This window comes from Peromyscus maniculatus, chromosome 15 (genome assembly GCF_049852395.1).
Source record: "Peromyscus maniculatus bairdii isolate BWxNUB_F1_BW_parent chromosome 15, HU_Pman_BW_mat_3.1, whole genome shotgun sequence".
NCBI lineage: Eukaryota > Metazoa > Chordata > Mammalia > Rodentia > Cricetidae > Peromyscus > Peromyscus maniculatus.
Window position 1 is genome coordinate 30430981 of NC_134866.1, and position 13097 is coordinate 30444077.

Below are 13097 nucleotides of genomic sequence, written 5' to 3' on the forward strand. Positions count from 1 at the left end.
AAATATTCTTTTTTCTAAAAATTTTATTTAGCTGGGACTAATATTTTTTTTAAATGTACTAGTCCTACTCATGAAGGAAATGAAATGATTTCTGAAATCTACTTCAGAATAGTATGGAAGAGATAGTTAAGGTCAATGTATACAGAAAACAGTATGGGACATGGATTCACCACTGAATTGAGTTCATGAGGATGTGTAACACTAGACTCTCTTTGTCTCTGTTCACATAAATTAAAATGTTCTGTAATTGAAAGTTTTAAAAGCCATGCTGAAAAAGTAGCAAACAAACTCTACATTCACAAGCCCAACTTAAAAGTGACATTTGATGAGGGAGACTTTAAATGTTTTTGTGAGGCTGAGTCTCAGTATGGAGCCTCCAAGTGCTTCAAACTACCTACTACCACCCTCTTGTCTCAGCCTCTCAAGGGCTGGATTTTAGGCATGCCACCACATACAGATCAAATCACAGCTTCACAAACACTGTGCTGGTTTTGAGAGCATGCATTCATTTACTTAAGAAAGACCTGAATAAACATGTACTAGGCACTATACCCTGCTACACACAAACATCGAACAGGAGGAAAACAAAAACACTATTCCCATCAAACCCCTCAAAATACCCAGACTAGCCGGGTACCATGGGCCTGTTGGACTCGTCACACACGGGTGCTATGAGAGAGAGCACCAGGAGAGGCGCTGGGGACGGACAAAGGGGACCCATTCATTGTGCTTTTGAAAGACTGAGGTGAATGACGCTGCCTTCAGAGAACGGCGTCTGAGGACTGGATGGGAAGTGGAGGCGATTCAGAAATTCCAAGCAGGAACCAGCAGCATGACCAGGAACAAAAGGCTAAAGGAGAGCAAGGTGTGTGCTGGGAATGACAAGCAGTCTGCGTCTCCAGAGGGCTCTCGGGGATAAAGAGAGCAAGGCGGCCATGGCCACATTTGCAGGGTGATGGCGTCGGACGAAGCACTGTGTACACAGTGCCGGGCCAAGCGTTCGAGCAGAAAATGGACGTTCTCTACGGGTATTTACAAGTACCACTCTGCACTCACAATGATCACTGTTGGTAGTGTTCAGATGACAACCAGGAGCAAAGGAGGTCAGGCGCCAAGAATCTCTACCTAAAAAGATGGGGCCCAGACCAAAGCAGCAGCAGGAGAAGCTGACAAAGTGGCCAAAGAGTTGGGAAGTGCAAAGCAAAGGATTTTGAGACCAGTCTGTGTGGAGGAGAGGGTAAAGGAGGAGAGGAGGAAGGAAAAAGTGAGATTGTCGGAAGCAGTGCTTTTCCTCCAGCAATGGAGTCTGGGTAAACAGTGACAGAGGTAAACAGTGCATGGAACACAGAAGGAAAAGAAAACTGAAAAGAAAATCCATTTTGTAACCTCAAACAGTTCACACACCCTGACAGGCCGCCTCCCACCTTACTCACCAGGCCTTTGATCCCGTTCCAGTACAGAGATTGAGCCCTGAACTCTTCTGCTTTTCCCAGGGGCCATCATCAACTGAAATTTCATAGTAGGAAGCCCTATGAATTGAAAATAGAAAACTGTGTTTGCTGAGCTGTGTTAGGGTCCCAGTAAAAAAATACTGGTCTTCAAAATTCCTAAAATCTAAGTAAATCAGCTTGACCAAGACATATCTGACTTAGCAGACACATCACCATGCTAATTCCAATATTGATTAAGTGAAAAAATTAGAAGGAAAAAACATTCACTTATCTGCATGCCTATCTGCTAGTCACCTCCTCCCTATCAATACAGGAGTGTTTCAGACGCGGGCTCGCACATTTCCTAACAGTACTAACTCTGCTCTTATGGAACCCGGCACACACGGTGCTTGCTCTCAGAATTCAAACAATTTCCTCTCCAGGTGGGTGTCATTCTTGGCCCCTGGTTCCTGACATAACACCATCTACACCTAACTCTCTGTAATAACCGGAGTTGCTGCTAAAGTCTTATTTCAGCTATATGCTAGTATACCATTTTAAATGGTAGCAGGCCAACAGACAAAAGCGTAAAGAAAACCTTCCATCAATTCTGTATCAACAGACAAAACCAAGAATATCAAGGTATTATTTCTTGAGCAGTTAGTATGTTTTAGAATTTTCCACAAACACGAAAGGAGTTTTTGGACACCAGCACACGAGAGTAGTCTTTAAACACTGAGTGGATGACAGGAAGAACTTCTGAAGTCTGTAAAAGCCTACTGTGTAAATTCTACCTTAAAATAATGGTGTCACTCGCAAACAGTAGACTCTTCCTTCAGCAAATTAAGAAGTTAAAGTCTTTTTTTTTTTTTTTTCCGAGACAGGGTTTCTCTGTGTAGCTTTGCGCCTTTCCTGGGACTCACTTGGTAGTCCAGGCTGGCCTCGAACTCACAGAGATCCGCCTGCCTCTGCCTCCCGAGTGCTGGGATTAAAGGCGTGCGCCACCAACGCCCGGCCAAGAAGTTAAAGTCTTAATAAAACACGGGTTTTCAGAATAAGTTATTAAATAAAAAAAAGTTATTAAACATACTTGCAAACACTAACACTATAGTAATTTATTTCTCGTTCTAATTCCTTCAACTTAAACAAGCTCCTAATATGAGTTTTGCGTGATATAACGTCTGTCCTTACTGTTCTTTATAAAGACAACAGTCCTAATATTCACCTTTAGTCTAGTGCATGGGTCAGTTATTCCTTCCTCGAAAAAGCACATTAGAAGCCTATTATGTACAGACAAGTCAGCAAGGTCCCCAGATCTACGGTGCTAGGACAAAGCCGAAAGGAGATGGAGAGGATCAGAGAGAGTGGGGGACAATTACAGCCAGGTGAGAGATGCTGAGCCCAAATGATGAGCAAATTTAGTGTCAATCTACATGCAGGTTTATTGGGATTAGTTAATTCACAGGATTTTTGTTTGGGGGAGATTATTTTTAAGGCAGCAATAAAACTCACAGTCCCTTTAGATTGGGTATACTTCTTCTTAAATTGTCCACTGCTACAGCCCAACAATAAGGCATTCTAGGTCAGAACAGACAGAAAAGAAAAAACACGGGCTTTTAAAATGTTCTTCAATCTAAGAACATTGAAAGTGAGGCAGGAAAAACACTGCTGCGCTTCATATTTTCCAAGCAAAGCATGTAAGGTTCCAGAGCACAGTAAAAGCCTCAACCCAAGTCTGGGACCAGGAATAATGGGCTCAAAGGACAGTTTTGCTTCTAAATAATTACATGACCTACGCAACTATCTGACCCTTCTGGACCTCGCTGCTCTTGCAGATAACCACAGCTTCCTTCCGCATGGGGCTGCTATGAGAGCAGGAAGTAACCATACGATATACACAGCTTGATGGACAGCAGAGAGCAGACATTTAATGTGTTCATGCTCTTTTTGCCTACGGGCCCCGTCACAGAGTCTTTAAAAATTAGCCCTAAAGCCTCCAGAACAGTAACACCATGTTCAACAGCCTCAAACGGAACCGCTGTTCCCTTATCTCACTAAACATCTAAGGAGAGACATCCAAGAACAAAAAAAGCAGCAGACATCACCCTGTGAGACTTCACTGACTCCCGGTCTGCCCTCTGGTCCCAATTTCCCAAATCCTCTTCTACATGATCTCTTCAGTAACATACTTGCAAACACTAACACTCTAGTAATTTATTTCTCGTTCTAATTCCTTCAACTTAAACAAGCTCCTAATATGAGTTTTGCGTGATATGACGTCTGTCCTTACTGTTCTTTATAAAAGACAACAGTCCTAATATTCACCTTTAGTTTAGTGAATTTCAGAGTATGCAGCCACCAAGGGAGCAGCTTGCTTTGGCGAGCCACGCCTTCCCCGTAAACAGAGTGAGGTAAAGCGCAAATGGCTTCCCACAGTAAACACAGACGCACAGCTCTTTCCGACTTAACGCACACTCTATGGTGCCTTTCCCATCCTCTCCTCCTCTTCTACACATCAAAACCTATTATCATCTCTATCTACATTGTGTGAAATTTGACACTCAGCATGAGATAAAACTTTCTGGACACATATCTCATATGTCTTGCTATGTTAAAATAAATACATTTTACACGTAAGTTATAAATTCCTGTATTTTATTTCTTGAAAGAATATTCTAAAATTTTAAAAACTTACATTTTTACCAACCTCACCTTTTTCATGCATATCTTTGTATCCCTAGTGACTTACACATGGTATGTAATAGGCACATAATACATTTTTATTAAATATTATACACAACAAAATACAGTAATTCAAAAGAATTGTTCAAATAATTCTGCCTCATTAGTCACTATTTTAATGTAAACTGTACTCATGATATAATAAAGCTATTTATTCAGTATTAGCTGGAAGGTGGATGTCACTTTTATGACAAGAGAGTTATGACGAACCTGTCATCATATATCCTTATGAAAGGATGTAACTTGCAATAAAGAGAATCAGCAGTGGTCCATACATTACAACTAGGGATTCAACGATACAGCTCTCAAAGGGTCACGTGGTTGTGATAGCAGAAAGGCAGGACCTGAACTCGCCTCCCGTTTCTGCACCTAATTTATACAATCTCAAACTGGGGGAAACATGCACAATGGACCACAGTGAAGCTGACCATTCCCTGGTGCTCATTTCATAGCAAGGAACCACGTGCTTTCAAGGCTGGAAGAAAACGTTGGTACTTCAAAGCTGTTATAGTTAGGTATCAGAAAACACATTCATCAGTAATAAAGTATATTCTATATGTTTACATTGAATTAATTTTTGCTAACAATGGTGATGTGTGTGTGTGTGTGTGTGTGTGTGTATGTGTGTGTGTGTGTGTGTGTGTGCGCGCGCGCGCGCGCACGCACTACTGGGAGTTAAACCTAGAGATTCCCACATGCTGGGAAAGCACTCTGCCATTGAGATGCATTTCCAGCCCTTAATAAAGACATTAACCTTGAACTGTCGACACATTTGCGTTTGGGTTACATTAAACACTGAACAACAACTATGTAGCACGATCAAAACCACCTTATCTGAAGCTTACACAGCAAACAAGGTGCAGACGTAAAATAAGGGGTGTCCTGCAACCAACCCGCTCAGACTGGTCCAAAGTATTAGTACCCCAAATGCCAAAACTGAGGGGAGACGAAGGAGTTATTATTAATTTGATAAGCGGAAAGCCACAACAGCAAAATGCAGTGTGTGATTCATAACTAGATCCTGCACAAAAAGAAGCAAATAAACAAATCAGCTTTAAAAGCACTAATAATTGGAGACATTTTCCTCCACTTGTGTATGTATGTTTATGAGTATGAGGCAGAAGGGGAGAGAAATGTATATGTGAGAGTGTGTGAGAACGTGTATGTGTGTGAGAATGTGAGAGAGATGTTTGTAAGAATGTGTATGTAAGAATGTGTATATGTGTGAGACATATGTATATGAGTGTGTGTGTGTGTGTGAGAGAGGATATGTATACGTGTGTTGTGTGTGTGAGAGAGGTTTTTACTATGTTGTGAGGGGGGAGGGAGAGGGAAGGGTAGATAAAAGGTGGGAGAGAGTCAAGAGGAGGGATAGGGTTTCACGATGCAGCCTAAGCCAGGGCCTCAAGCTCCTGAGTTTTGAACTGTCAGAGGCCTCCCAAGCAGCTGGAGTACAGGAATGCGCTACTACACTCAGTTTTAGAAGAGAAATTGTAATACAGACTACTTAAAAAATGTTACCACCTGCAAATGTATGCCGAGTACCTCAGTCTCCTGAGCCTTTAGGACCAGCGGAAGTGCAGTAAGGACTCTGAGGAGCTGCTGAATGTGGAGGTTCACAAAGTTTTTCCTCATAGAATAGTCTACTTCCTTAGTACCAGCATATGTGACAGCTTTGAAAATAATTTTATTAAATAATAATTTCTCTTATATACTACTATATAGTATTATAATATATACTATTAATTACTACTGCTATAAGCCAGGTTGTAGAAATTATCAAAACTGTATGAAACTATCAAAAGAAGTACTGAAACGCTGAATTCCGCATTCCCAATCACAATCGTCAAGGTACCTGGATGACAGACTCTCCCCAATGAAGACTTCATTGAGTGCTCTCACTGGCAAAAGCTGAGGTCCCGAAGCCTCGGAGCCTGCAGGAGAAGATGAGAGATCAGAGAGAGAGTTCCTTGAATTTCAGAACTATTAAAATAAACAGCTCCTAAAACTCCAGAGTTTGAAAAGCATTGGATTCTTTTGGATTGGATATAACGAACACAGAAGCATCTTAAACTGTTCATAAGCTAAAGCCTGAAGTCACCTAATCTCTACCAACAAGTCAAAGCTCTGTCTCTCTAGCTGTAACCCTTGAAGTCATGTTTTTTTTGTTTTTTTGTTTTTTTTTTTTTTGGTTTTTCGAGACAGGGTTTCTCTGTGTAGCTTTGCGCCTTTCCTGGAACTCACTTGGTAGCCCAGGCTGGCCTCGAACTCACAGAGATCCGCCTGCCTCTGCCTCCCGAGTGCTGGGATTAAAGGCGTGCGCCACCACCGCCCGGCTTGAAGTCATGTTTTAAGTGTTACAATATTAACCGAATTTACCTGGAAAGAACTAGAGGAGGAGCTGACCACACTCATATAAAAGCACCACTCTGGATTTAGGGCACAAGTTCCTTGCATGGTTCATACTGGAACCAACCCAGAAGGATCTAGCAATGTCAGAGCTGCACCTACAAAGTCTCACTAACACGACTGTGCCAACGTGAGCCACATAGGGACAATGACAACAGACATTCCAGTGTGGACGAGGAAAGCCCTCGAAGCCTCAACCCTACACGAAGAACTATAGGCTGTAGCACGAATCTTAAAGGGTCTTGTTAATAAAAAAAAAAAAAAAAAAAAAAAAAAAAAAAAAACCTCTGGAGCAGATATGGGGTGAACGCTGAAAGATCAAAGAAAAAGAACAAACCACATCCAACCTCACCTCGCCAGTTCCTCAGCTGATCTTGTTTCCTCAAACTGGAAGCCTCTGTGTCCTCATCCGAAAGGAACTCAGCTGAACTGCTGCTAAAAGCTAAAAGCTTAACAAACTTAGTTCTTGGTTCTCACGCCTTATATACCTTTCTGCTTATGTTCCCATCTCTTCCTGGAATTAAAGGCGTGTGTCACCATGCCTGGCTGTTCCCAGTGTGGCCTTGAACTCAGAGATCCGAATGGATCTCCCTTAGGAATGCTAGGATTAAAGATGTGTGTGCCACCATTTTCTGGCCTCTATGTCTCTCTAGTGGCTGTTCTGTTCTGTGACCCCAGATAAGTTTATGAGGGTGCACAATATACTGGAGGACACAATATCACCACAATAGGAAACTAAGGAACACTGAGAGCAAAGAAGTAAGTCTTCGCCAGGGAAGAGAACAGCAATTGGTTAGCTAATACCAAATGGTTTGCCCTGAAAACACACGTTAACATTACACAGTTATATTTAGAAATGCACATGTGTATATACGCATATATATACACGCATGTAACAACCATTAATGAAAATGAGGCCATGTATTTGAAAGAGAACAAGGAGGGTTATATGTGAGAGTCTGGAGGAAAGGAAAGGGAAAGGAAAATGTTCCAATCTTGAAAAAAAAAATATTTTAAGTTAAAAAAAAAAAAGAATGAAAGGAAACAGCACTTTCTTTTAAATGAGAAAAATCTCAAAAACGTTTTTAGAAATGAAAATATCAGAAAGACATGAGCACATCTTCCTTCCACATCTTTTGTTTAATCTGTACCACTCAACTAAGTGTTCTCCATCAGCACAGTAGTATTGGAGGAGTAAACTTGACCTTGTCACTTTAAAGAACGCTCTCCCCTTTCTGTCGCTGGTCAATTTTCAGCTGGAAATGCCATCCCCATGCCCATGTCATCAGCAGCACTGGAAGTCAAGCGTCTCCCACGGGGAAGCAGTGTGGCAAAAGTGTACTTGTCTCCTCCTTCTACACTTTCTCCTAAGTCAACGCTTAGCCAGTCCACCCCCGCTCTGGCAGCAGCCTCCAGTCTCTGGTTATCCCTGCCATCCAGAGTTCCCAGCCTTCACCTGTTCCATGACATCAAACGCCAACACCAATGATCTGACACAGTGCACCTATCGCTGAGAAAATGTAGGTCAGAAAAGACACTGTGCTTCTGTCTTGCTATGTACGCCTGTCTGTCTCTGTTTCTGTCTCTTCTGTCTGTCCCTCTGTCTTTCTCTCTGCCAGCCCTGCAGTCACCACTCCAGGTTAAGGCTGGAAATGAAGCCTTCTGCTAACCCAGCAGAGAACCAGCAAGTGAACTCCCCAGTCCCAGGCACACCTTCCAGGACTGTGGTTCAACTTGACAGCTTGACTGTTGCCTCCTGAAGAACCCTAACCTAGAACTAACAGTTAGGATGTTTCTGGATTCTGAGCTTCGCGCCCTGTGAGCTTATAATGATGCTAAAGACTGGAGTAATTTGTTGCATAAGATAGAGCTCTAACTCACATTAGACACTGAATACACTGATGAGCCAAATGTCACCAACATGACCTCTGACTTCTGACCTGCTTATTACGTAACTCTACGTAATGTCGAATATGGTATTTTTCTCATTCCTTCTGGATTTTAACCTCCTAAAGGGACTGAACAATTCTCAGCTATACGGGGTTCCTGTTACAGTCCCTAACATTCTCTGAGTAGCTGCTGTTTGCGGGCCTTGTCAGCTCAACATAAAGAACCTGACACGCCGCACCCCAGGAATACAGGGACACACCACCACACCTGGCCAAAAGCCACATCCCAAAGATTCTATGTTTAACTAAATTTTATTGCATTCGAGGCCATAATTCAGTTTAACTTATTATCCCAATTTGCTTCAAGACAATCTCATATTGACAGATAAATAATGCTAAAAATTTATTGTTTAGATTATTTTCCTTAAATAAAGTAATTATTAATGCAATTTTTTACATCTTCATCCCCATGGATTCTCCACAAATGTTCAACTGACAGCAGATATTCAACAGACATTATCAGTACATGTGAACTCCTGTCATCACGCAGTTTTGATATGGACTTAACTTCACCTGTGTCTATTTTCCTCTCCATACCATGTGTTTTTTTGAGTTTGTTCAGGTTTTTATGGGGGTGGGAGAAGGAGACAGGGTCTCTCTTTTATATAGTTCTGGCTCTCCTGGGACTCACTTTGCAGACCACACTGGCCTCAAACCCAAACTCAGAGAGATCCACCTGCCTCTGTCTCCCACACACTGTGGATTAAAGACACCCGCTTCTACACTCAGCTTCATATCACATTTTTAAATATCTGTGCTTGTTGAATTTTTGTGAAGTAAATTAAAATTTCTTTAATCATATGCTTTTATTTTTCATGCTAAACGACTACCAACTCTTAAGCAGTTAAAAACTACCCACTAATAATCTGTTTCTATATAAAGATATTATGTATTTATATAAAGATACACTGTATATAATGATATATAGTATATTTTATAAAGATACAAAAATATGAACTGAGTATCAATTAACAAATTTCTATTCAACACAATCAATTACAAAGTCATAATTGACACAAACAGACAAATGTTAAAACTAGTGGCAAAGACTGCTGTGGTGTGTAATTATCTCACATCACCTTATTACCAGACTATCTGATATAATTAAAACTTAAAAAGGAAAAACAAATCAACCCACCTTCCCCTTTGAAGGTACACTGGTAACAAAACAGAAATGTGTATGTGTGTGTGCGCGTGCGTGCATATGTGTGTGTGTGTGTGTGTGTGTGTGTGTGTGTGCACGTGCGTGTATGTGTGTGTGTGTGCGCGCGCGCATATGTGCATGTGTGCGTGCGTGCATGCATGCGTATGTGTGTGTGTGTATGTGTAACTTTTAACAAAAAACCTAGGCAAGGATGGGTCATACTACATAAGGCAAAAATGTCATTGGTTCAAAGCTGCATAATTTCTTTTGAGTTCAAAGATGTAAAGTCTTGTCATACACTGAAAAGCGAAATTATCAAATGTATTTATAATCTCAAACCTATTCCTGTATTCAAACACCCAAGTGTGAGTTTTCTAAGCAGTGTTTCCTGCTGACACACAGAGAACTTAAGTTAGATATCCAGCACACACCTTGAAACGGACAGCTCCCAATTTCCTTTGAAATGCATCTATTAAAACTAAACTCTAATCAAATCCTCTAAAGCAGTCCTTTGACACAGCAAATACCATGCTGTCAATCCTAACAGTGACAGCTGTAGGGTTGCAGGGACATCAGTGTCTGACGCTGCTACTGACAAACCGGAACCATCCTGAGTCCAGATCCTGAGTCCAGACACAGGACCTGTCTATCAGTGATCTATCCCACCTCCTGCAAGTCCCACTCCCACGCTTCTGACACACGCTGGGTTTGGGGATTTACTATCACTACTTACGCTAAAGATTTTTGAGTTCTTTCAATTCACATGATGGCCTAAAACTTTGAGACATTTTCTTGGGTTACTTTACTTCAGCCATTTATTGTTGCTTCCCCAGCACGGTCACCCATCAGATGTTCATCCTGGATAGTGAGCTCCGACTTCTGGAGGGTGAACAACTCACTTCTAGGTATGATCTCTGTATGGCTTTCTACATCTCTCGGAAGATGTAACTACTGATGAAAAGAAGAGATTCAGCATCTTTTGAAGATGTGGTGCTTTTCATGGTGGGGTGTGCCTGCAAGTGTGTATGTAGCTCGAGTGTGTGTGTGAGCAGGTGCGTGTGCGGGTGCAAGCATGCATGTGAACGGGCCTGTGGAGGCCCCGAGTTTGAGTGCAGGAGCTCCCTTGGTCTCTCTCCACTTTACTGACTGAGGTGAAATCTCGCAAGTGAAGCTGGAGCTTGCGGATCACAGATAGTCTCGCTAGTAAGCTTGTGCCAGCAACCCTGCCTCTGCCTCTGAGTGCCGGGATCCGAGGGGTGTCACGCCGGCGCTGGGGATCCAAACGCCATTCCTCACACTTGAACATAAGTGCTTCATCCACTGGGCCATCTTTCCAGCCCAGGAAAAGCTTCTTTTAGTGAAGGATAAAATAAAATTTCTAAGCTATGATAATTAAATCTTACTTAATAATTAATAGAGATTTTCAAAACTAGTTAAAAGGAATTCATGTATACATAACTCCTCAAAAGATTTATGAAAGCAAATGATTTTTTTAAGGGGAAGAGAATCTTCCCAACGTGACATGAAATCAGACCTTAGAAACAGGCTAAAATAACAAAGGTCACCAAGACACAGCAGAAAGGAGGTGCAGTAGTGGGGGGGGGGGGCGGGGGTTAAGACACTGTTCCTCAAGTTTACCCAGAAAATTTTCAAAGAGAAGAAAAGAATCTTTTTATAATAGCCCATGGATATTCCTATTGTGATTTTTTTTTGGTTCCACGTAAGTTTTAGAGTTACTGAAAACAATAAGAAAATATGACACAATAAAAATCCATAAATTAGAACGAAGCTGAATATTCACTTCAACCCTCAGACAGAACAGCTGCAAATTACCATCCGCCAGGGTTCTCCTTGATGTGCTTTGAACAGAAATCTCAAAGCTGGATGCGCAATTTTCCAACACGAACGGTTTGAATCAACCGTGACAACAAACAGAGAGAGTGAGAGAGTGACTCACACACTAACTACAGACACACGTACTCACAAGCTCTCCCTCAGGTCAGCTCACTCGGTCTCTCCTGCTTCCTTCTGACTTGTCAAAGGTCTTTCCCTAAGAGTCAACTGGCCTGCCGGGCCTTAAATAATCCATCCCTAATCAACTACTTTTCAAACCTGTCCTGGAGACAGTTCATCTGGAAACATGTTCTACTCAGGTTCTAATTATAACAACAACAAAAAATTAAGCCAGCAAAAAGTACTTTTTTAAGAGTTACGAGTGGCGCTAAAAGCAAATTAAATGTAAACTGTTGCTTCAAAAACCTAGAAGTTAAACAGTGCCCACCCAAGGCTACTGTCCAGTCCACCTACTTCCGTCATCGGCTCTTTTGACGTTAAAGGCTCTGCTGTGCTGATTGAAACTCAGCTGCTGTTCATGAAGGTCCACAGGAATGGGGTTTATGCCGGTCCCTTCCAGATATAACCTGATACGCTGCCTCCACAGCCACCTGAAAGCAAAGAAAGGGAATGTACAGTAAAATCAAATACACTGAAATAAGGATTGGACATTGCCATAACCCTAGCAAATTAAAAACGCATCGAGAAGCTAATTATAGGTTGAGCATGGTGGCATATTTATGTCTCTAATACCAGCCCTGGGGAGGTTGAGGCCAGTTCCAGGCTAGCCTAGTCTACAATGCTAGTTCCAAGACAGCTAGACCTATATAACGAGACCCTGCCAAAAAGGGGGGGGGGGGAACATTTTAAAAAAGCAGCTAATTATTCCATGAATAAATTATAGCACAGACTCCTGAAGTCCACAGGTCCCTACCAAAAGACATGTGTGGATGTTTACTTCTCTTTCCAATGTCTAATAAGCTTATATAAAATCTATAAGGTAATCTAAATTAAAATCTTAATAATAAACCATTAAATTCATAAACGCTGGACATCAGCATGCATTTGCTCAGCAAAATCTATCACAGAAGGCAAACAGTACCCCATTAAGGTGAATGTATTAGATGAACCCCTAAAATTTCAAAATGGTGATTCATTTTGCTGTTGTTTTGGGGTTTGTTGTTGTTGTTGCTGATGCTGATGCTGCTGCTGTTGTTGTTGTTGTTGTTGTTGTTGCTGCTGCTGTTGTTGTTGTTGTTTGAGAGAGGGTTTTTCTGTATAGCCCTGGCTGTCCCAGAACTCACTCTATAGACCAGGCTGGACTCGAACTCAGAGATCCACCTGCCTCTGCCTCCCAAATGCTGGACTTTAAAGGCGTGCACCACCACTGCCAAGCAATGGTGATTGTTTTTAAACAATAGGAAGAGATTAAGAAATGGCAAGCATGAGTTACTTACTGCATCTAAAGACATAAATGATAATTCAAAACGTGGGTCCCCATGCTTTCCTAACAAGTACTCCCGCCCACTGATCCATCTCTCCAGCTCTGAGAAATAAGTTTTTAAAACATCTCATCCCACTGCTTAAAAA

The 13097-nt window shown here is 41.7% G+C and overlaps 1 protein-coding gene across 4 annotated transcripts in view; it reads right to left on the reverse strand.

Annotated features, from left to right (window-relative positions):
• Positions 1-13097, reverse strand: part of Nadk2 (NAD kinase 2, mitochondrial) — a 42841-nt gene that overhangs the window by 7293 nt on the left and 22451 nt on the right. Inside the window, exons 6-10 of one of the 4 annotated variants that reach the window (XM_076551801.1) lie at positions 11982-12118; positions 6934-7023; positions 6028-6106; positions 2943-3008; positions 1434-1529 (exon numbers count right to left, since the gene is read on the reverse strand). In XM_076551801.1, the coding sequence (XP_076407916.1) occupies positions 1434-1529; positions 2943-3008; positions 6028-6106; positions 6934-7023; positions 11982-12118 (468 nt within the window). The remainder of the gene's footprint in view (positions 1-1433; positions 1530-2942; positions 3009-6027; positions 6107-6933; positions 7024-11981; positions 12119-13097) is intronic. The other 3 variants (XM_076551799.1, XM_042261449.2, XM_076551800.1) reach the window with 3 other exon arrangements.